This window comes from Aotus nancymaae, unplaced genomic scaffold (genome assembly GCF_030222135.1).
Source record: "Aotus nancymaae isolate 86718 unplaced genomic scaffold, 86718_ANA_hifiasm-v0.15.2.pri h1tg000031l, whole genome shotgun sequence".
Lineage (NCBI taxonomy): Eukaryota > Metazoa > Chordata > Mammalia > Primates > Aotidae > Aotus > Aotus nancymaae.
Genome location: NW_026988444.1, coordinates 3,080,072 through 3,102,193, shown reverse-complemented (window position 1 = coordinate 3,102,193; position 22,122 = coordinate 3,080,072). Strand labels below are relative to the sequence as shown.

General features: G+C 34.0%; 1 protein-coding gene across 1 annotated transcript; it reads right to left on the bottom strand.

The window, feature by feature from the left end:
- Positions 1 to 452: 452 nt before the first annotated feature.
- Positions 453 to 20,836, bottom strand: RBM44 (RNA binding motif protein 44). The gene is made up of 14 exons (XM_012434109.2): positions 20,764 to 20,836; positions 15,490 to 17,093; positions 14,880 to 14,938; positions 13,500 to 13,676; positions 12,609 to 12,792; positions 12,497 to 12,519; positions 12,035 to 12,119; positions 10,335 to 10,449; positions 9,490 to 9,618; positions 6,643 to 6,722; positions 6,468 to 6,541; positions 4,474 to 4,762; positions 723 to 868; positions 453 to 588 (listed from the first exon to the last, which is right to left on the bottom strand). The coding sequence occupies exons 1-14, from the start codon at positions 20,834 to 20,836 to the stop codon at positions 465 to 467; spliced, it is 3,162 nt and encodes a 1,053-aa protein (XP_012289532.2). The 3' UTR covers positions 453 to 464.
- Positions 20,837 to 22,122: the final 1,286 nt, after the last annotated feature.

Below are 22,122 nucleotides of genomic sequence, written 5' to 3'. Positions count from 1 at the left end.
CCACAATATCAAGACATTTGAAGAGCCTCATGGAAGGGCCTATGTGGTGAGGAACTGAGGCCTCTTGCCAACAGACATGTGAATGAGCCCCCTGAGAAGCAGATCCTCTGGTCTCAGTCAAGCCTCTGGATGACTACAGTCCAGGCCAACATCTTGACTGCAACATGAAAAACCCTGAGCTAAGCCACCTGGCTAAGTCACTCCTGAATCCTGATCTGCAAACTGTGAGTTCATGAGTGTTGTTTAAGCCAGTCAATTTTAGGGTAATTAGTTTTGCATTAATAGTTAAGTAATTCCAGTATGTTTGTTTTTAGGTTTCATATTATTATTTTGTGATTACATTATTTTAAATTTAATATGCTTTTTATATAAAAAGAAAATGAAATCAATAGCTTATAAATTTTAAGTAATATTCAAATATGAAAGAATATGATTACTTTACCTCTTTATTGTTTTCTAAATTCCTAACTGGGAGCAGAGCTTTTCAGAACAGATGAAGTCATTTCCACAATACTATTAATAGATAAGCCATTCAGAAAACCTTTATGTCTTATTCTCACTTCCTGAAGCGCATTTATAATATGGTCTCTATGCAAAAGGAAAACATACATGAATATTTGTCTTTTCTAAAGGAACATATTCTGATTATGTCTAAGTTATTAAATTGAACTATATTTTTGCACAGAGTTTTAAACAAGTTAAAATATAATTCTGGTTATTACCTGCTGACTTCTGGATGCAGTTCAGCCAATCTCTTCACAATCTTGGTAAAGCTACGAAGGTTCAATGTATTTGGAGGTATGAAATGAACAGGTGTATCAGGCAATAATTTAGCAGATTCAATTTGCTTACAATTCTTCTTGACACCCTAAATAAGCATTTTAGAAGTTTTCTTAAAATCAGTAAGGACCATTACATAAAGACAATACAGCTTACTCAATGACAATATATTTGAAAATTAAAATAATAAAATAAAAATTTCTTCAAAATTTACTTTAACTTAGGATTATTTGTACCAATTGCATTTACTTGAGCTGTGTTTCAGGGCCATGTATTAAAAAATATACCCAACATTTTTTCTTACTGATAAAGTATATGAGGCTATGCCTAAATAAGCCTTTCTCAACCAGATTCCTCATCTGAACCACCGAACACAGAGAATGATGTAACTACTTTCTGAATTCTCCCAAAGATAGGACATAACTAGTTCCATTTTAGATGCACAGGAGAGAGATTCATTCATTAAATAAACGTTTTAGGCTTAGGGCATTAAGGCTTAATTCTCTTAACCAACCTGACTAAGAAAGGTTATGCAGTAATTAGAAATATTTTACATCATATTTACTATATATTATAGGTAATGAATACAAACTGTATGCCCAGAAGTGCACCATATGCTGTGGGGGAAAAACTAGAATGTGATAGAAAACAGAGCCCTCTTCATTTGTGAAGAGACAAAATTAAAATGACCAATTAGTTACTGTTAAGAATGCAAGTAGGCTATAAATTGTAGAAAACCACTGTAAATCCCATAAAAGTTCAACAAAAAGAGGACTCAGCTTTGAAGCCTCGATGAAAAGTCAGGGCCAGACACATAATATTTAGACCTTTCACATCAGAATATTGTATCTCTCACTTGCTTGCTTATTGCCTTATCTCCCCCACTAGATTTAAGCTCCTTAGGAGCACAGATTTTTGTCTGTTTTGTTCATTGTTGCTTTCCCAGTGCCTAGAATATTGTACACACTTGGTATGTAATAACTGTTTATGGAATACAATAGTTTAAGTGACAGGTGAAACCACAGAAAGAATGTGCTCTCCAAGAAAAAGCCAAATTATTGGTAAGTAATAACAACAGCTAATATTTTCTGGGTACATCTTCCATGGTAGGCGCTGTTCTAAAAATTTTTTATATTAAGCTCATTTAAGCTTTTCAACATTCGTGAGGTAAAGGCTCTTATCTCCATTTTAAACTACGAAAGCTCAGAAACAGAAAGGTTAGGTTAAATTCTCAGAATCACATGATGAGTAGGTGACAGAGCCAGGTTATAAATCTAAGAGTTTTTCTTAATCACCATGATTCTGCCTCTCATTGTAGACAATCAATATTTTCTAAATGAATGAAAATAAATAAATGTTGAGAATCAAAAAAAGAACAAGATAACAAGAAATTGCCAGAAGGAAAAGAGAACTTAAAGAGAATAGTTTAACAAAGATGGTTACAGGAGCTTCCCTATCCATATAGTCCTACCAATAGCCTGTAGGGCCCTCTTTATAACGTCCCTCTCCCAACTGCATGGCCCAGTGCCACAGCTGACAGGACCAAGAGTGTTGCTGCCTGAGTTAATGACCATCAAAACCAGAGCCTGGATCAATTCGATTTCCTGTCTAAAGCATGTATAATTAGCAGGGTGTGGTAGCTCACACCTGTAATCCCAGCACTTTGGGAGGTCAAGGTAGAAGGATCACTTGAGGACAGGAGTTTGAGAACAGCCTGGGTAACATAGCACAGCCTGGTCTCTACAGAAAAAAAATACAAAAATTAGCTGGGCATGATGGCACACCTGCAGTCCCAGCTACTTTGGAGGCTGAGGTGGGAAGATCGCTTGAGCTCAAGAGTTCGAGACAAAAATTAAACTCATTTATTCAACAAGTATTTATTCTTTCATCCAGTTATTAAAAGGGATTTGTGCTGATCTGTAGGTTCAAAATAATCCAAGTAAAAATCCAACTAGGATTTTGTTTTCTGTAGACAGAAATTATAAAAATAGGTGAGTTATAAAAATATACAGTAAGGCAAAGAGACTAAACAGTCACAATAATTCTGAAAAAGAATAAACTTAGAAGACTCATTCCACCTGATCTCAAAACTTACTATGAAGCTACAGTAATGAAGACAGTGTACCAAGGGTGGAAAGAGACAAACGGTTCAATGAAACAGTTCCAATCTAGAAATAGACTCACACAAACATGATCAACTGATTTTTTACCAAGGTGCAAAGGCAATTCAACAGAAATAAGATCATCTTTTCAACAAGTGATGCTGGAATTATACTATATGCAAAACAGAAACAAATGCAAATAAACTGCCTCAACAAATACCTGAAACAATATATAAAAATTAACTCAAATTCTCTGTGATCTTAGATTATGCTAAGATTTCTTAGCTACAACACTAAAAGCATACATTATAAAAGAAAAAACAAATTACACTTCATAAATGCTAAAAATCCCTGTTCTGAGAAAGACACTTTTAAGAGAATGAAAAGACAAGGCATGAAGTGAGAAAAATTATCTGCAAATCACCTAAATGTCTGGTAAAGGACTTATAATCAGAATATCAAAAAATTAAAAATAATAAAATAAACAGCTGAATAAAAATAGACACAACATGAACAGGAATAAAATGGTAATATACACAACATGGATCAATCTCAACTGCATTAAGTGAAAAAAGCCAGGCTAATAGGGCTACATAGTACATTTCATTTATATAACATTCTGAAAAAGGTAGTTTTAAGATGAGGAAACAGATCAGAGCACAAGACAATTGTTTGGAATGATGGAACTGTTCTGAATCTTGATCATAAGGTGGTGGCGACTTGCCTATATGAATTTGTCTAAAATTTAAGACATCAATAAGTATTGAATTTTACTGTCTGTAAACTTAAAAAAATATATATGTCGAATGCCCGTGGGATTCCAGGCAATTTGCTGAGCAGTGGAGAGAAGAGTGAACAAGGCAAACTTTACTACTTTTCACAGGGTGTTTACCTCAAGAAGATAGACATGAGAATATATGAAAATAAAATGACTACATTTTATGGTTTTAACAATTATGAGATAAGGTTAGCTGTGAAAGAAAAATAATGAAGAAATTATAATTACTTATAGAGTAGCAATAAAAAGACTGCAAAGGATTGGCAAAGAGCCTAGTTAAAATGAGATATTTGTTAGCTCAGTCTACAAAGACATAGATTTTCCCCCAGGAACAACTGGAGTTGTACAAAAGCAGGTTAGGGTGGATTCAAGGTTAAAAACAGTTCAGATTGGCCAGGCGCGGTGGCTCATGCCTGTAATCCCAGCACTTTGGGAGGCTGTGGTGGGAAGATCATGAGGTCAGGAGATCAAGACCAGCCTGGTCAACATGGTGAAACTTTGTCTCTATTAAAAATACAAAAATTAGCTGGGTGTGGTGGCTGGCACCTTCAATCCCAGCTATTCAGGAAGCTGAGGCAGGAGAATTGTTTGAACCCAGGAGGCGGAGGTTGCAGTGAGCCGAGATCACGCCATTGCACTCCAGCCTGGGCAACAAGAGTGTAACTCTGTTTCAAAAACAAAAACCCCACAATTCAGATTAACGCTGTCATTCACATTTCAAGACTGCATATTGAAGTTATTTATTCTACAAAGCTATTTACAGCAATATGACATGTACAAAGACCATTTTAGGGATCTATCAAAAACACTAACCTTCTGGTTGGAAAGGAAACACTCGCTGTCTTGCTCAGATCCCAGCTGCCATGGCCTAGTTCTGGGCAATCTAGAAATGGAGAAGGCTGAGTGGATTTCTTTGTTGGTGCTTTTCTCCAAATTATTTGAACTAATTCTATTCCCATTTTTGGAGGAAAGTGGTGATGTATATTCTCCAGGAGTTTTAACAGGCCGCACATTTACTGATTTTCCATTTATTTCTATCCCATTCATTTCTTTCACAGCCATCTTTGCATCACTGTGTTTTGTAAAAGCAAGAGATGCGTATCTAAAACATAAAAGCAGAAAACCAAAAGGTTGCTAATGACTTCAAATTATGTCAAACTTAATTTTGTAACTATTGATGCAAATACATTTTTCATAAGAATAACTGCTTTTAAAAATTAAAAGGTTGCTGTACTTACTTTGGGATTAGGAAGCGTATTTATTTAGGATAACTAAATAAAAACCAAGTTAAAGATGAGAAATAAAAGAAAAACATTTCTTATACATTATCTCCTATTTTATATTAAAATCTACTGTAAAACATTTGCAAAGCTAATATATGATAGAGTTGCAGGGATTAGTGGTCTGGGGACAACTGGTTATCTGTAACTAAAAAACTTAAAATTAATCCCTACATATAAACATAAACTTCAGATAACTTAAAGGCTTAAATGTGAAAGGCAAAATTTCAAATATTTAGCAGAATATATAAAAGTATATCTTTATGACCCTGTAGTGGGAAAATATAGACAAAAAAAGAGTTGGAAAATCTCATCAGAATTTTAACTATATATACAAGAAAGCTGGGCAACAGCTATTCTTACAAAAGCAGCAGCCCTAGACCGTGTCAATGGAAGGATATATACCAAATCCTGGGAAGAGTAGCTGTTTTCAAATGATGAGACTCTGGATAAATTTTTATGAATTCCTTGTATTTTTGCATTTAACTGTATTTTCTAAATTTCTATACAGAATGCATAATAGTTCCAGTAAGGAAAAAATCACATTTTAAAAAAGTATTCAACAAGATACTACAAGAATCTTTCATATCAAGTAATACTCCTAGGATTACAATACTACTTTAATATAATGAAATGTATTATCATATCAACAGGTTAAATAATTACAGCTAAACAATTATCTTACAAGTATATGACTTGACTTAAGACACATATTTTTAATAAATTGCAACCCCAACTATAAATAGGATCCTTTCTTAATTGATAAAATTTTTTATATCTGAAATAAATAGCTATCACTTTTAATAATAAAACAGCAAAAAAATTCCATTAAGCTATCGCCATTGTTATTTAATACTTTTGAATGATCTGGGAATGTCACAAAACAGAAAGCAGCAACGTATACATGCTCAAAGTGACTATATGTAGATGAGGTAGCTGTCTACCTGAAATATATAAAATGTTTCAACTAAAAAGTACTTGAAATCAGAAATTGTAAAATGCAATACAATTTTCTGAGCACCTACTATGTGCCAGGCTCTATTCCTAGTGTTTCACATATTTTACTTGTAATAGTTTCACAGCAATGCTATCAAGGTAGTATTATTATGCTCACTTTATAGACGAAGAGGCTGAGGTACAGAAAGATTAAGTAACTTGCCCAAATTTATTAACCAAGTTGTTGACAGAGCTGGAATCGAACCAATGCGATGTATTTACGGAAGCTGTTGTTATACCTAAGGTGCTCTACTTCCCCTACAAAATGGCACGTAGCAAGATAAAGTATACAAAAATCAATAACTCTCCTGTATACCATTAACAAGTCACAAAGTATATTGAAAAAAGATCTAGTTAAGAACAGCATCAACTCAAGATTGCAGCTTTTTGTCCATGTATACCCTTTCCTAACCTGTGCAACCCTGTGAGAATAGCCCCACTTTATCACCACTTCGGCTGATATCTGGTATAGAACCTCTGGCAAACAGCAGACAAATAGTAATGCACATTGATTAAAATTGGGAAACACACCTGTAATTAGTAGAAGAATCACAGATTAAAATTTCTGAAACTTGGTATTTTTGGAAATGAGACCTTAAATCAGCCTAAAAGAAGAGAAATAAAAGTTTGTGAAAGATAGAAAAAACAGCAAAATATGAACAACTAATAAATTTGAAAATGAAGCTAAAAAAAAATCCTAGCATACCTCAGATACTGAAGGGCAGAGGCCACCAACATGTATCAAATAACCTTTATCTCTTCGTGAGGGTTCAACGTTCTTCATTTCTGCTTAGAGAAAAACAGGTAACAGAAATGATCCTTTTTGTTCTGATGTTTCAGAGAAAATGTGAGCGCTGTGAAATATTTTATGTTTCTTTTTTACTAACCCAAAGTTTATTATAAAGTTATCAGAAACCATTAGCACTTCTAGACTGATGACTAAGAGCCTGCAGTACAGTTTTAAGATTTCTGGGTGTTAATCACATTATCTTAAAAAATAAAGATGTTGGGTTAGTTAAGTCTCTTGTAGCTCAAAAATGGATAAATTACATCTAAACAAAGTAATCAGTTATTGTAATTGTTGTCCCTCAGTATCCTTTGGAGACTGGTTCCAGGACAGCCTGAAGATGCTCAAGTCCCTTAATGTAAAATGGCATAGTATTTGCATATAACCTACCCATATATTTTATATCATCTCTAGATTATTACAGTATCTAATACAATGTAAATAGTTGTTATACTGTATTATTTAGGAAATAATGAGCCTCCCAGAAAGTCTGTACATATTTAATACAGGCTTTTAAAAATATTTTCAATCTGCAGTGGATTGTCTTTCATTTGTCTATCTAGAAGTGCTATCTAGAACACCGTGTCCACACACAGGATCTTAACTCCCCAGTGTTAACGCAGGCTAGAGCTAGTGGTCTGAGAGCTCTGATTATGCACATTCCCTTGCTGGGGAAACATCATACCAAGAAAACCTTTTAATTGGACTAGGATCTATAGCAGGTATTATAATATGTAGCTTGAAATAACGGTAAGGGCACACAAGAAAAAAAGGGGTGAGACATCTTGAGTTAGGCAGCATGATTTTCCAAACTACAAATACTAGGATTATAGGTATATTTGTTTCTTGATAAAAAATTCAAAATTCTTAGAATACATTTTCATAGTGTCTATTGTGAAGAGAACCTGAAATCAAAAAGGATCCAATGAATGGAGATTCAGCTTACTAGCAAATCCTATACCTGGCACATAGGGAGTACACAAATATTTGCTGAATGAATCCTTAAAGTAGCTTTTATTTATATGCTTTATAATTTTATATACTAATAGGAGATGTGCAATTTTTATTTTTTTCATTAAGTAATAATATAAGAGTAGCCTAATACTTATCCAGTGTTTCTGATGCTCCAGGCAATATGGCAAGCACTTTATACACATCATCTCATGTAATTCTTACACCACAAGGTAGCTATTACTATTTTCATTTTGCAGATAAGGATACTGAGGTCTCAGGAGTTTAGGTCACAAATTTAGTAAGTGGTGGTGCTGGAATCCAGGAAGAGACTGTCATCTTTAGGTAATAATACCTAACCTTCATTAACTTAACTTATTTCATTTGTTAATCTCTTTGAATCATGATGTATTCTAAAGAAAAAATTGCAAAACCACCTACCTTTATATTTTTACATTGGAATGAGGAAGGAATAATGAGCTACAGTACAGTTAAAAAGGGTAAATAAGTATCAAAAGACATTATACCCATCACCTCACTTTCACTACTTCAATACAAAGTATCTATGAAACATCCAAATGAGTTGCATGGCATACCTGGCACTGGAGATAGGCAGTAAACAAAATATATAAACATCCCTGAGCTCACTGAGCCAATGAGAGGATGGGAAGTCAGTCAATATATCAAGTAAACAAATCACACAGTATTGTGACAAGTGACATGAAGAAAACTAACACAAGGGCAGAGAAAAAACAGAATAAAACTAGATGATATGGGGCTGGGTGCGGTGGCTCACGCCTGTAATCCCAGCACTTCAGGAGGTGAGTGAGAGGTAAGGAGTTCAATACTAGCCTGGCGAAACCCCATCACTACTAAAAATACAAAAATTAGCTGGGTGTGGTGGTGGGTGCCTGTAAGCTGAGGCAGGAGGGTTGCATTTAGCCAAGATAGTGCCACTGTACTCCAGCTTGGGTGACAGAGTGAGATTCTATCTCAAAAAACAAACAAACAACAACAAAACCCCAAAACTAGAGCATACAATGCCATTTATTTTAAATTGTATATGTGTATTAAATACATGCATAACAAAATGCATAAAAATGGTCATTAAAATATTCAGAGTGGTTATTGCATTGGAGAAACTTCAGTTAATTTTAATCTTCCTATATTTTAAAATTTTATTTAAATCATGATAAGCATTATTTATACAAGCAGGAAAAAACAATAAAACCAATGCTGAGACGGAAAATAAAAGAAAATTCCACAGCAGATCCAGAGAAAATAAGGAAAGGTAGCATAAACTTCACTAGAAATGACAGAAAGGCAGTAATTACAGGTACTAGAGAAAATTGTAACTATTCTAAGCAATTAAGGACTATCTAAAGACGAAAACATCCCTAAAATTATTGAAGTAAGAGTTTATCATTAACACCAATTTGACAGATTAGACCTGGTTGCCTGATGGTAACTGGGAAGCTGGATTTATTCACCATGTACCCATGCCTGGAAAGTGCCTGATGAGGGCTAAGAGGAAAAGGATGCCCTCAGGAGTGCTGATGTTGGCCTAGAGCAAAGGGAAGAATGCAGGTATCTACCTGCTAACTAAATCTTGGATTTAAGCTTTTAACAGTTTTTTTCTCTTTAAAAAATTACCTCCAACTGAACAATTTCCTCGTTTTTACATTTATAAAGAAAAGCCAAAACAGGAATAAATTATTAAAACAGCTCAGTTGCCCAACACAACACAGAAGCAGGTAAGCACTATTTTACAAATAATCTAGGCTAGGATTTCTTAGTAAATTATTGAGAACCAACCTAGTGTAAAGTCCAGATTGCATCTGTCTTGTTCTATTTGATTTTCTTGTGTTCCTGAGATGTCAACTCCTGTCAGGTTTTCTTTAGCATCAAACCAGTCTTCACTTATTTCTTGGTAATGTCTGCAGTCTAAGACATTAAACACAATGAGCTATGAATTCATATAATGTCCAACACAACTGAAAAGTTATCTAAAAACCATGGATACAGCTGTATGATGATGACTATTAGTTTTATATATAAATCTAAAGATAAATATTAGCAAAATAAGAGAACCAAGCATAAAGATTCTCTGAAGATTTTCAGCAGTCCTCAAATAAAACAGTTGCTTTCAGTCTGAGTGATCTGTTTCCTAGTTTTCCTTTAATGAAAACACTATTCCCAGCTTATTAAAAGCCTTAATAAGCTGCATTTTGAATTGTCCTTTAGTGAAGACATATTATCTTTATATATGCAATAACATGAAACCTCTTTGAAAGAATTAAGCAGTATTGCACCTATTTCATTAGAATTAAATTAATAATCTTTTGGAATGATCATAATCTCTTTTCATGTGCCAAAAATACACACAATTTACAGAGATACAAATTAGATACAAGAGAGAATTTCCATACTGGAAACATGAACCAGAAGAATAAAAGTCCATATTATTATTCAGCATTGTCAGTTATATTAGGCAACCTTAAAGATGTCAAGTAGCAATAATAACATACTTGACATATATAATCAGAATGCCATTGTCAATTTAAAATATTTATTTTTATTTAATGAATGAACATTACCGCCATGTTAAACCTTATTTTGTTTTCCAGCAACTATACAAGATAACCCATTTTTATACTAACCTTTATCATCAAGTTTCAGTTGACTAAAGTCTGCATTTATATCACCATTTTTTAAGACATCTTTCTTGGGTGATATGCTTTGTGTAGCATGACTATTGTCAGATGATAAAGACATCTGAGGATTAAGATAATAAAAACAACAATAAATAAGGACAAATAATGATTTGGCTCTTACTATTTGACAGGTACTCTTCACTGGCATTATTTAGCCCTTACAGTAATGAGGGCTATGAAAGCAAAACATTATCAACCTGACCCGACACATGAGAACACAGAATCTAAGTAACTTGTTGCCTCATGTTACACAGTTAACAAGAATTACAATTTGAATCCAGTCTGTGTATAGTGACTGCTAATACTACTATTTGGCAAAGTGTGGCATACATACATGAGAAGTAATCGAGATAATTTTTGGATATATATATATATATATATATATATATATAAATATTTATCACATTAACCTTTAACAGTTATGTATTTAATTTAATGTATGCTTATGTGTATCTTTTATTTATGAGAAGCAGTATTACTTTCTTATATGTAATAGTTATTATTTACATTTAAATTTATGTAAAAACAGAATCATTTAAAGAAATACAAAGTAACATTATAGGTAATATAGGGCTATGGTAAATTGTGAAGATGGTACATGAATGGCTGAAATTTAGAAACACTATACTAAGTTTCATGCATTACCAGTTAATATGAGATAGGAATTAAAATGTAATCCCAACCTAAAATAGATACTGTTTTGTACTCAAAACCAAGATTATAAAAAACTATATTATATCTGCATCTCATTCTTTAAAAAATAATTTATTGTTCTCCCTAAATAAATAGGTTATACCACTGCTACCATTAAATACATTAAAATCTAGTTTTGGATTTGTTAATTCTTCATGAATAACTGAGATTTTTTTTAAAAAAGAAATTAACAATGGAATAGACAATGTTAAAGTAATTTACTTTTGCTCAATCAAGTATTTCATCTTGGGGGATTAATATTACTCAAATAAAGAAACCTCAGGGTTAAAACCAAAGTCAGAAAAGCAAACTAAATCCCAGCCTTTCTATTCCATTGCCTCCTTGCTCAGTAATGGAATAGAATCAATGTTTCCATAACACTTTGTAATTTTCAGAGTATTCTTACATAGATTAAATCTTCCTTCTTGGTTGTCATCTGACAAACATTTTCTTGGGGGAACAAGAGTGAGTGAGAAAACCTATGACAGGCATTTACAAATGATTTTCATCATTTCAGTAAATAAGAAATTATAACTTTTCCCTGTCTAAAATGACTGAATTATTACTTTACCTCATAAGATGAAGGTATAAAATGTTAGTTTTAATTGTACTGGCTCAACATGATGATGGCACTAAATTATAGCTTGCCCAGGACAGTCCAGGTTTATACTGACTGTTGTAGAGAATTACCATTACACTCTTTAAAACTCAAAAGTCTCCTGGCATGATGTAAATTATATGGTCACCCTACTCAACATACATGGTTGATATCTGTTTGATCAGGATTCAACATAAACATATCATTATAATCAGTTATATCCCTCAAATGGTAGTACACAAAGTAAGCCAGTTGAGTGAAAAAGAAGATGTCAGGGTTTCTGAAAATTATAGTTTACTTTACTTAAAACCATACAATTAAAGAGTTACACTGATGAACTTTCCAGGAACCTTACTTGAGAGAGTGTCTTTTTCAGTTTCGAAGAAACATCAACATCATGAGCCCTTTGATTATCTAGTTCATCATCTGCTTCTGAAAAGCTAAAGAGAACACTTCAGAAGAAATACGATCTAATATTTGACAGAAGAGTAGTGTGACTATAGTTAAATACAATGTATATTTCCAAATAGCTAAAAGAGAGGACTTGAAATGTTCCCAACACATAGAAATGACAAATACACAAGATGATGGATATCCTGAATACAGACTTGATTAGTACATATCCTATGCATGTAACAAAATATTGCATATACCCCATAAATTTGTACAATATTCAGTATCAAGAAAAAAGATAAACACTTCATTAAAATATTTATCAATGTTCTAAAAAGGGAGCAAAACAGAAAGTTTAAAGTTAGCTGAATTAAACAATATTTAGGATCTAATGAATTATAAATCAGATGAAACCATAACTCACACATGTGTTTCTTTTTTCATTAGCTGGAAAGAGAGAAAAGGAAAAAAAATTATTTAAAATGTTTTCTGTCTTGATGAAGTAAAATTTTTACCTCTAAAACATATATACATACCTTGGAAGCAAAAGTAGAGAAGGTAGATAATAATTTTGATTCTACTGACAGTGGGGGCAGCTCTTCCAGTGGTATGCCCTTGTGTATTTTTTCTTTCAAACTTACATATTTAACTTTTAAGTCTCCCAAGAGAGACAGTAGTGTGGATCCCAATTCCTTCTTAGCAGAATTACTTGATAAATTCCTGTTCAAAAGTTGAGTGCACAAAACTAAATTATTTAGGCCCAAGTCATCCATTTAACACTAGTATTATACACTTGGTTCTTGAACTCCTGTGCTCAAGCAATCCTCCTGTCTCAGCCTCACAAGTAGCTAGGCCTACAAGTGTGCCACAATGCCCAGCTAATTTGTTAAAAAATGTAGAGATGGGGGTCTCATTATGTTGCCCACGCTGGTCTTGAACTCTTCACCTCAAGTGATTCTCCTGCCTCAGCCTCCCAAAGTGCTGGGTTTACAGGCACAAGCCACCTTGCCCAGCCCCACTTGGCTCTAATTTTACTAGATCTTTAGATATTTTCTTTTAAATGTTGAGTTAAAAGGAAAAGCTGAACCACAGTAAATGTGTTTTTCTAAGGGCAGTATGAATAACTCGGAACACATAAGCCAGAGAAAGTGTGGTAACATGTTACGCAAAACCCTGATTTCATCCTTACTTGAACTTTATAAAGAAACAACAAATCTATGTTTTCACTGGATTCATCATGGCAACCATGCATTGTGGCCCCTCTGCAAAACTCAAGGGTTCCCTTACCCTTAGGCTAAATGACAAACCCAGTAACAATCTACTCCTCATCTTACTCTTCAAAAAGGAAACTTAAAGAAACTTTTTAGAATAAACTTAAAGCTAGTGACAAATTTCTAAGAAAAAACAGATTTAAAATTAATAAACACCTATTTAATCCTTCCCTATTTTCCATTACAAGTTTGTAAATATCACAACAATGGCGACGACACATCTGATAGTGAACATTTAAAAGTTGCAGCTCTGCTTTTATGGCTCTCTGCATTATTTTCCGACAGCATATTGACGGCAAATCCTTCTCCGTATCTTTAAAAAGCTGAACTTCCCTTTAAAAATAAGAGTATCAGGTAAGATTCCAAACATTTTTCTACAGTAATAACATGCCTCCAGAAACAGATTTTAAATTTTTAATATTTCCCTGTCAAGTTTAAATCAATTTCTACTAAAGATGAAGAGGCTGTAGGAACATATAACTTCAGAAAACAAGAAGTTAAAGCTAAATATATTCCTTCTAGAAGTCAAGGAAGTAATTCTCAAATTCATACTTTCTTTTACCAAAAAAGTATGAATTTGAGAATTGTTTAGTCTGGAGAATTGCTTATTCTGGATAAAGTTGTTTTAGAAATGACCTTATTTGTCCAGAATCAATGGATTTTTTTTAAACGAAATCAACCTTTGGCCAAGATTTTTTAAAGTTATAAGCATTTTGGATGAAAATTATTCTTAAAACATACTGTCTTTTTAATAGAAAATAATTTACATATTTCTTAATAATTAAGGGTCATTAATATAAGCAAATATTTTGCTGTACTATTATATCAAAAAGTCCCAAGTCACTATTTTTTTTTTTTTTGAGTATTAGTAGTTTTTGGAGGTCTTCCCCTGTTACTAATTGCCACTTCTAGCTATTCTCAATAGTTCTGCTTCTAGAAACTATTCTATTTAATTTTATAGAACTGAAATACCAGATTAAACATATTAGAAGAATGAATAATAAATGAAGGAAAAAGTAAATGACCTCAAAGTATGATAACTAATTTGGCTTCTTAGACTTTCCCTGTTTCTCTCCCTCCCACTTCCTGGTTCTCCACTGTGTTCTGAATTACAAGAGTATCTAATAAATGCAAAGCAAATTATGTAATGAGTTAAAATCAAGATTAAAATACTCCTGTAAAGGTAGCTATTTACTTCTCCAAATAAATGACATATTCCAAAGGTAATAGTTTGTTTTTGTCTACCGGCGAATAAAATGAAGGAAAATGGAAAATTAAGTCAGTATGGATTTGGGTTGAACAAGTAAAGATTAGATGCCACAAGTTTCTGAAGAAATTGAGACTGAAATCTCAATAAGTAAAGAGCTTTAATATTCTATATTGTTTTAATATTTATCTGAAGGCAAACGGTTGAAGCAGATGATATCTTAAAGTCCATTTTAGCTATTATTCTATATGGGTAAGTATGCCACACAGAAAGCAACTATTTTGATATTTTCTTCTAGATATATCTGTAAGCTTATTTATCTGACGTACCTCTCAGGATGTTTCTTTAGGTCTGTGATATCAACTGGTTTTCTTAATTCCAGGAAATCCTGAAAACATGATTTAAAATTAAATTATAAACAACCTATGTTATATCTGAAATTCCAAACTAGTAAAATGTATAATTCAGTTTCTAATGGATTTTGTGGGAGGAGCTTCCATGAGAGAGAGAACTGGTGGTAATTTACACACCTTTCCTTTCATTTAGCATCTTCTAACGAAAGCCTTAATACTGGCTCACGCCTGTAATCCCAGCACTTTGGGAGGCCGAGGCGGGTGGATCACGAGGTCAAGAGATCGAGACCATCCTGGTCAACATGGTGAAACCCCGTCTCTACTAAAAATACAAAAAATCAGCTGGGCACGGTGGTGCGTGCCTGTAATCCCAGCTACTTAGGAGGCTGAGGCAGGAGAATTGCCTGAACCCAGGAGGCGGAGGTTGCGGTGAGCCGAGATCGCGCCATTGCACTCCAGCCTGGGTAAGAAGAGCGAAACTCCGTCTCAAAAAAAAAAAACAATTCAACAAACCAAAAACATTTATATTAACATACACTGTCTCTTTATGAAGTCTAAATTTTATTATTTCTCATATTGATTTTACCTTATTTAGAAAATTTCCATTAGGTTTTAAACTGTCAACTGAGGGAGATTTTCCTGATCCTTTTGTCATAGCCATCTGTGTATCTATACAATCTTCACTGTATGACCAATCTGTACTACAAGTCACACTTTCCTTTTTCTCATTTTGCCATTCATCAGGTCGTTTTTTATTCATCATTGTTACCTCTGTGTTGCTTGATGTAGATACTACAGAAGGTCTTGTACTTGTTGCCCTGCTGGTTGTGAAACAAGCCCTAAAATCAGTGCTAACATCCACCGTCTGATTAATTGTGACTGTACAACTTGCTCCATCTGTCATTGATTTAGTACACATTCCTTCCATATTGTGAAAGCATGTTTTCTTTGTGGTACTGCTATTAGCAACTTTTAGGGAACTATTATCTTCATTTGGCTGATTATCTCTGACTGCAATCTTTGGTAGTGTAACAGAAAAATCTAAGGCTGAGTCAGGGGTGTTTTGCAGGCTTTTATAATGTGAATATCCACAGGAAGAAATTATTGAATCATCAAAAACAGAGGGCCAGGAAGTTTGATGATCTTCACAGGGTTGGCATAATGTCTCTAAAGCTTTATGTTGTGGTAATGTGCTAGGATTTTCAAGGTGCTGTAATATTTTGTTCTCAACAATTTTATTTCCACAAAAATCTTTACTTTCATTTACTTGAGATTTCATTTTTTCAGTATAAATTTTCATTTTTAATACTTTTTGGGGGCTTAAGGAACCACTCTTAGATTGAGATTCCTGGTTTCCTGGAGAATTGCTTCTTAGTACACTGCCATCAAAAACTGTGTGGCACGTTGAACTAGTCTCTTGTTCTTTACACTTTTTAGGCTTTAGGTCATGATATTCCCTTAACATAACAGAATTCTGAAATTTGGAGACATGAGGTGAATTTTCTTGTCCATAAACATCAAGTGAATCTAAAGAGATGACAGAACCACTTCCCAAGTTAACATGACTATCTTCTCCATTGCTAGCACATTTAACTTCATAACCTGAATTTCCTAATTCAACAACTTCCAGATTACATATACCTAATGTTTTTGTTTGGTCAAAAGATAAATGGTTACTTATGTACTCTTGTTCTTCTACACTGTGATATTCCTGCTGTGAGTCTTCATCTGTATCATGCTTTTGTGTATCTTCAGCAGTTTCTTTATAATTAGTATCTGAAATATTGTAGATTCTTTCCAAGCCATCAGTCTTATCTTGATGTTCCAAAATATCAAAAAACATCTCTTTTTTCTGCACTTCAGGATCTAATTCTGAACTTAAAGGAGTAAGATTTTCCTTCTTTAGTTTTGACTCTGGATAATGTATAGAATATGTTTCATTCAAGAGAGCATAGTCAGTACTGTCTTCAAGTTCACTCGACTGAAAGTGAGTACTCTCTCTGTTAGTATCTTGACTCACTGAAAAAAATGGGTCTAATAAATCCATTTTGTCAATATCGCTAATTTCTTTATTATTAGCGCTTTGCTCTAGTGTCGAAGAATCCCAGTCATCATCAGGAAAAGTCAATTTGACTTCATCACAACCATTGGAGGATAACAAATTTTCTTTCTTAGGAGTCAAAGGTTTATCTGATTAAAAAAGGATAAAAATATTAACAGCAACATTATAGAATCTAAACCCTAGAAAAACCTTAGACATGATCTGATTTAAGCTCTTCCCAATGCAGGAATACTTTTTACATCATCCATGACAAATATCCCTTGCAGTAGCAGCTAAAAACTGAACTATGTCCTCCCAAATGCATACATCGAAGGCCAGACCCAGACTCATATGTTGGAAATGGGGACTCTGAGAGGTAATTAGGTTTAGATGAGGCCATGAGGGCAAGACTCTAATTATAGGATTAGTGTCTTTTCAAGAAGAGACACAAGAGAGCTTGCTTCCCTTCTCTCATGTGAGGACACAGCCAGCAAGAAGGCAGCCATCTACAAGCTAGGAAGAGACCCTCTCACCAGAACCTGACCATGCTGAGACCTTGATCTCAGACTTCCAGCTTCCAGAACTATGAGAAAATAAATGCCTGTTGTTTAAACCACTCACTCTATGGTATTTTGTTATGGCAGCCTGAGCTAAGACAACAGGTAAGATTTTCTTGAATTCTTTCAATGAAAAGGAATTTACTGTTTATAGGGAAGCCACTGTATGTAAAATGGTCTAATAAGAAACTTTTTTCTTAGAAATTTATTTAATAAGTCTTTATGTGCCTTCTAGTGCTAGCCCTAGGCATTGTAAAAACAAAGAAAAAGAAGATATAGACGTCGTCCCTAAGTGCTTATGGTTTTCATATGGTCATGATAAGCACACAAAAACGTAACTTTTTTTTTTCTTGAGAGAGAGTCTCTGTCACCCAGGCTAGAGTGCAGTGGCATGATGATCTCAGCTCACTGCAACCTCCGCCTCCTAGGTTCAAGCGATTCTCCTGCCTCAGCCTCCTGAGTAGCTGGGATTACAGGCACCCACCACCAAGCCCAGCTAATTTTTTGTATTTTTAGTAGAGATGGGGGTTTTATCATCTTGGCCAGGCTGGTCTTGAACTCCTACCTTGTGATCCATCCACCTCAGCCTCCCAAAGTGCTGGGATTACAGGTGTGAGCCACTGCGCTCAACCAAAAATGTATTTTTTAAAGTGCTGTCAGAGTTGTGTTGATGGAGCAGGTAAATTTTTGAGAAAAAGGGGGAAACAGACTTCAGAAAAACTTTGTATTTAAAAAGTGTTTTGAAACAAAATAGACAAAATTATTTTAGGCAAACTCAACACAAGTAGTTAGCTGTGTGGAAGAACATGGCATTTTCAGGAAATTGTAAGCCAGCTTGTCTGTAGTGAAAGAACTCTTACGAGAGTGACAGGAATGATGAACTGAAAAAGGCCTTTTATGATGTGTTAAGGAGTTTGGTTCTTATTCTAAGGCAACAAAAGACCACTGAAAGCTTCTTAAAAGGGTAGTCATTTGACTGGAATTGAGTTGTTGAGTCAGTCCTGGCAACAGAAAGAATAAAAACTTGAAAGAGGAGAATAAAGGCAGGTACCAAAGGAGTACAGAGGTGGGACTGAAGAAGAGACTGGTATGAAAGTTCCACAACTGACGAGTCTCGGTGGCCAATTAGGGATGACAGTAAGAGGAAGAGAGAGAGCAGTGGTTTTCAAAAGATTTTTTTGACTAAAATCATAATTGGAATTACATTTTATATCATGACCCAGTACACACATACATATGTGTATGTGTAAAAGTAAAAGAACAATTTTACAAAACAGTAATTATTCCTTGTCCAATGTATTCTGGTATTTTATTTTATTCTATTTCATTTAAAAAGTTGATCACAATCAGCTAAACTGATGTCATGACTTACCAAATGGCCAATAAATACCTACTTAAATATCACTCAAAGATAATACTTACATGTTTACAACTTGGTACTATATTTGAATGGGAATATTCAGAGCTAAAGAGATAGGGACTGTGTAAAGAGCAGATTTAGAAGGTAAAGAGGAAAAATGAGAAGGAGGGGGAGGAGGATAATGAGTTCAATCCTGGGCAAGTAGAGTTTGAGGTTAGTAATATAACACCCAGATGTGAATGTCTGTTCAGTAAGCTGTTACAAATATGTGTTTAAAGATGAGAGAGTTGTTTGGGAGTCCTTTAGACATTGTAGATACTAATTCTTTGTTTTTTTTTTTTTTTTTACATTTGTAATGTAAGTGAATTTTCCTAGTTTATTGCTTATCTTTTAACTTTTAAAAATTATTTTAAGAGACAGGGTCTTGCTATGTTGCCCAGGTGCTAGACTTGCATCATGCAATCTTCCTGCCTCGGCTGCCCAAGTAGTTTGCCTGGCTTTAACTTTTTATAGTGTCTTGTCATATCAGAATTGTACAGGTTATTTAGTTAAATGAATCAGTCTTCTGTAACTTCTGGGTTTTGTGCCTTTGGCCTTCTCTACCAAGTAATTATAAAAATATTCTCCTATAATTTTTTCTAATTGTGTGTGTGGCGGGGCTGGGGGTTAACACTTAGTCTTTTTACACTACACGGAATATATTTTTCTCTTTAGCATAAGGTAGGACTCTAACTTAATTTTCTTCCAAAATAGATGGTCAACTGTCCTAACACCATTTGCCAAATAATCCACTGTTCTCCTTCTGAGGTGAAACAACATTTTTACCATATTCTCAAGTCCTCCTGTTTCTGTTTCATGATTTTCTAAGAATTTATTTCTATTTATTCTGTTCCATTAACCTATTATCTTTTTATATAACAGTATTATACTGTTTTAATTATTCTAGTATTGTGGGATTTTTTTATATCTGATAAGTTTTTTCCTTTATTTTAAAAATTATTTTACATTCTCTCCAACAGATTAATTTTTAAAGTTTATTATTTTTGGAACATTTTGAATTGCATACAATATCCTATTAGGATTTACTGAGATAGAGAACCATTATCATGTCCAATCTCCAGGAGCCTTTCCCTAGATTTCCAACATTGAATGTATGAATAGAAAGTATACAGTTTATTCTGTTAAGGTTCATGACTGACATCTTCATTGTATAACTGGACCCTCTTAATCATCTTACAATGCTTTCTGCATTGATTATACTCATTACTACTATCACCCTAAATTTTTAAGCTAATTTGTTTCTTAACTTGTCCATCCTTTTATCTCAAACCTTTCTTTTCTGTTTTAAATGTGCCTCATGAACAATGTAGAACAGAGTTTTTGTTTTAGTCTAGAATATATACCTCTTAATAATTTAAGCTACTTATATTCATAAGCATATAAAATTTAGTCATTTTGCTTTTTATAGTCTTGCTATTTCTTATTTTTTTTCTGCCATTACCCAAGAAAAATACATTTCAGATTTATGGGAAGAAGAAAACATAAACCTTGGGCAGCAGAAGTCAGCCTGCTCACTTTCTGCTTATCAGAAAGGTACCTGAAGGTAGCTTACCCTGAAGGTAACTATACCTGTCAGCAGTTCTTGAAAGGCTGGCTGGACAGAGGTCCTTTCTTTCTGCTCACTTTCCCTTTCCTAAATCTTCCATTTTCCTGAAAGGTCCTGCCTAGACTGCTCTGATCCACCAAAAATCACCCGAGTCAATTTGGCAAGTTAAAAACATGAATCTTACCACCTTAGAGGTAGGAAGAGTTAAAAAGCAGCAACCTGAAGGGCAAACTGTTTGGCACAATACATTTAGCACCTCCCAAGCAAGAATAAAGGTAAGTGGCCTAGACTCTTACCTTTTTGAAGGTTGCCTCCATTACTGTGGTAGCCTTTACCAGATGCTGTCTCCAGTACTACAGTGGCCTGCATCACTCAAAGATATATAATCTAGAAAAGATATAAATATTGAACTTTTATTATACTAAAAAAGCATAAATTGACAACTACATAATGGACAGAAAAGACATGTTCTTTTAAAATTTCCAAGGAACATTTTTTTAAAAAACCAGTGTGTTAAGTCACTAAACTAAGTTTAAATCCAAAAAAGAGAGTCTTAAGACCATAATATCACCTCGTTTATGTCAAACCTAGATAAAAAGTTTCTGAAACAAACTGTACACTTACTAAAAACCAATGACATGGCAAATCCGTATGATGGAAAACCTTTCAGCAACAGAAAGAAATAAACTATTGATATATGTTACCTCATGGGTTAATATCAAAAACATGCTGAAAGAGGCTAGATAAAAGAGATCACCTATTGTATGATTCCATTTAAATAAAACATCCAACTAAAGCAAATTTATAGAGAGAAAGCAGACTAGCAGCTGCTTGGGATAGGCAGTGGGGGGTGGGAAGAGAGATTAGCTATAAATGGGCATGAGGGATAAAAATGTTGTAAAACAGATTTATGATGGGATGGTTGTAACAAGTGATAAGGTTACTACAAATCATTCAAATGAGTAAATATAACTCCACAAAACTGTTTAAAAAAGGTAATGATGATGACTTTTTACTGATACATATTAGATGTACATATTTTGGGGGTATATGTGAGAATTTGGTACATTCATAAAATCAACCCAGGGCAATTGGGATATCCATATAATGACTCTGAATCTAGCTGCCCATGAAGCAGCCCAAGCTAATTACTGGTAGAAACACTAAGACACCCCAATGGACACATGAATAATCCCAGAGGCGACAAGCAGAAGAAAGTCCAGCCAACTCACAAAATCATTTTGAGCCTCTGGCCCCTAGTTATCTTCACTTTCCATACCCTAAAAAGCTGAGGTGTCTACAGCAGAATTCTGGTAATCAGGTGTTATGCAGGTTCCTGATGAATTAAAAAAAAAAAAAAGGAATTCATTGTTTTTAACTCTGAATTATTTCAATCACTGATCCTGAAAAAAATCATCCAAATTTACTTTCTCTGTTCTACAAGGAGAAGACATTAAAAAGCAGAAGATCTCATGTCATGGAGACAACCCCTTTAGCTTTGAATCCTGACTTTGCCACTTAGTAAGCTGTGTGGACTTGGATAATTAAAAAAAAAAAAAAAATGACAATCAGAACACAGACTACCAAAATCTATGGGACATGGCCAAAGTTATAACCATAAGAAGTCACAGCTTTAGATGCTTATTATTAAATAA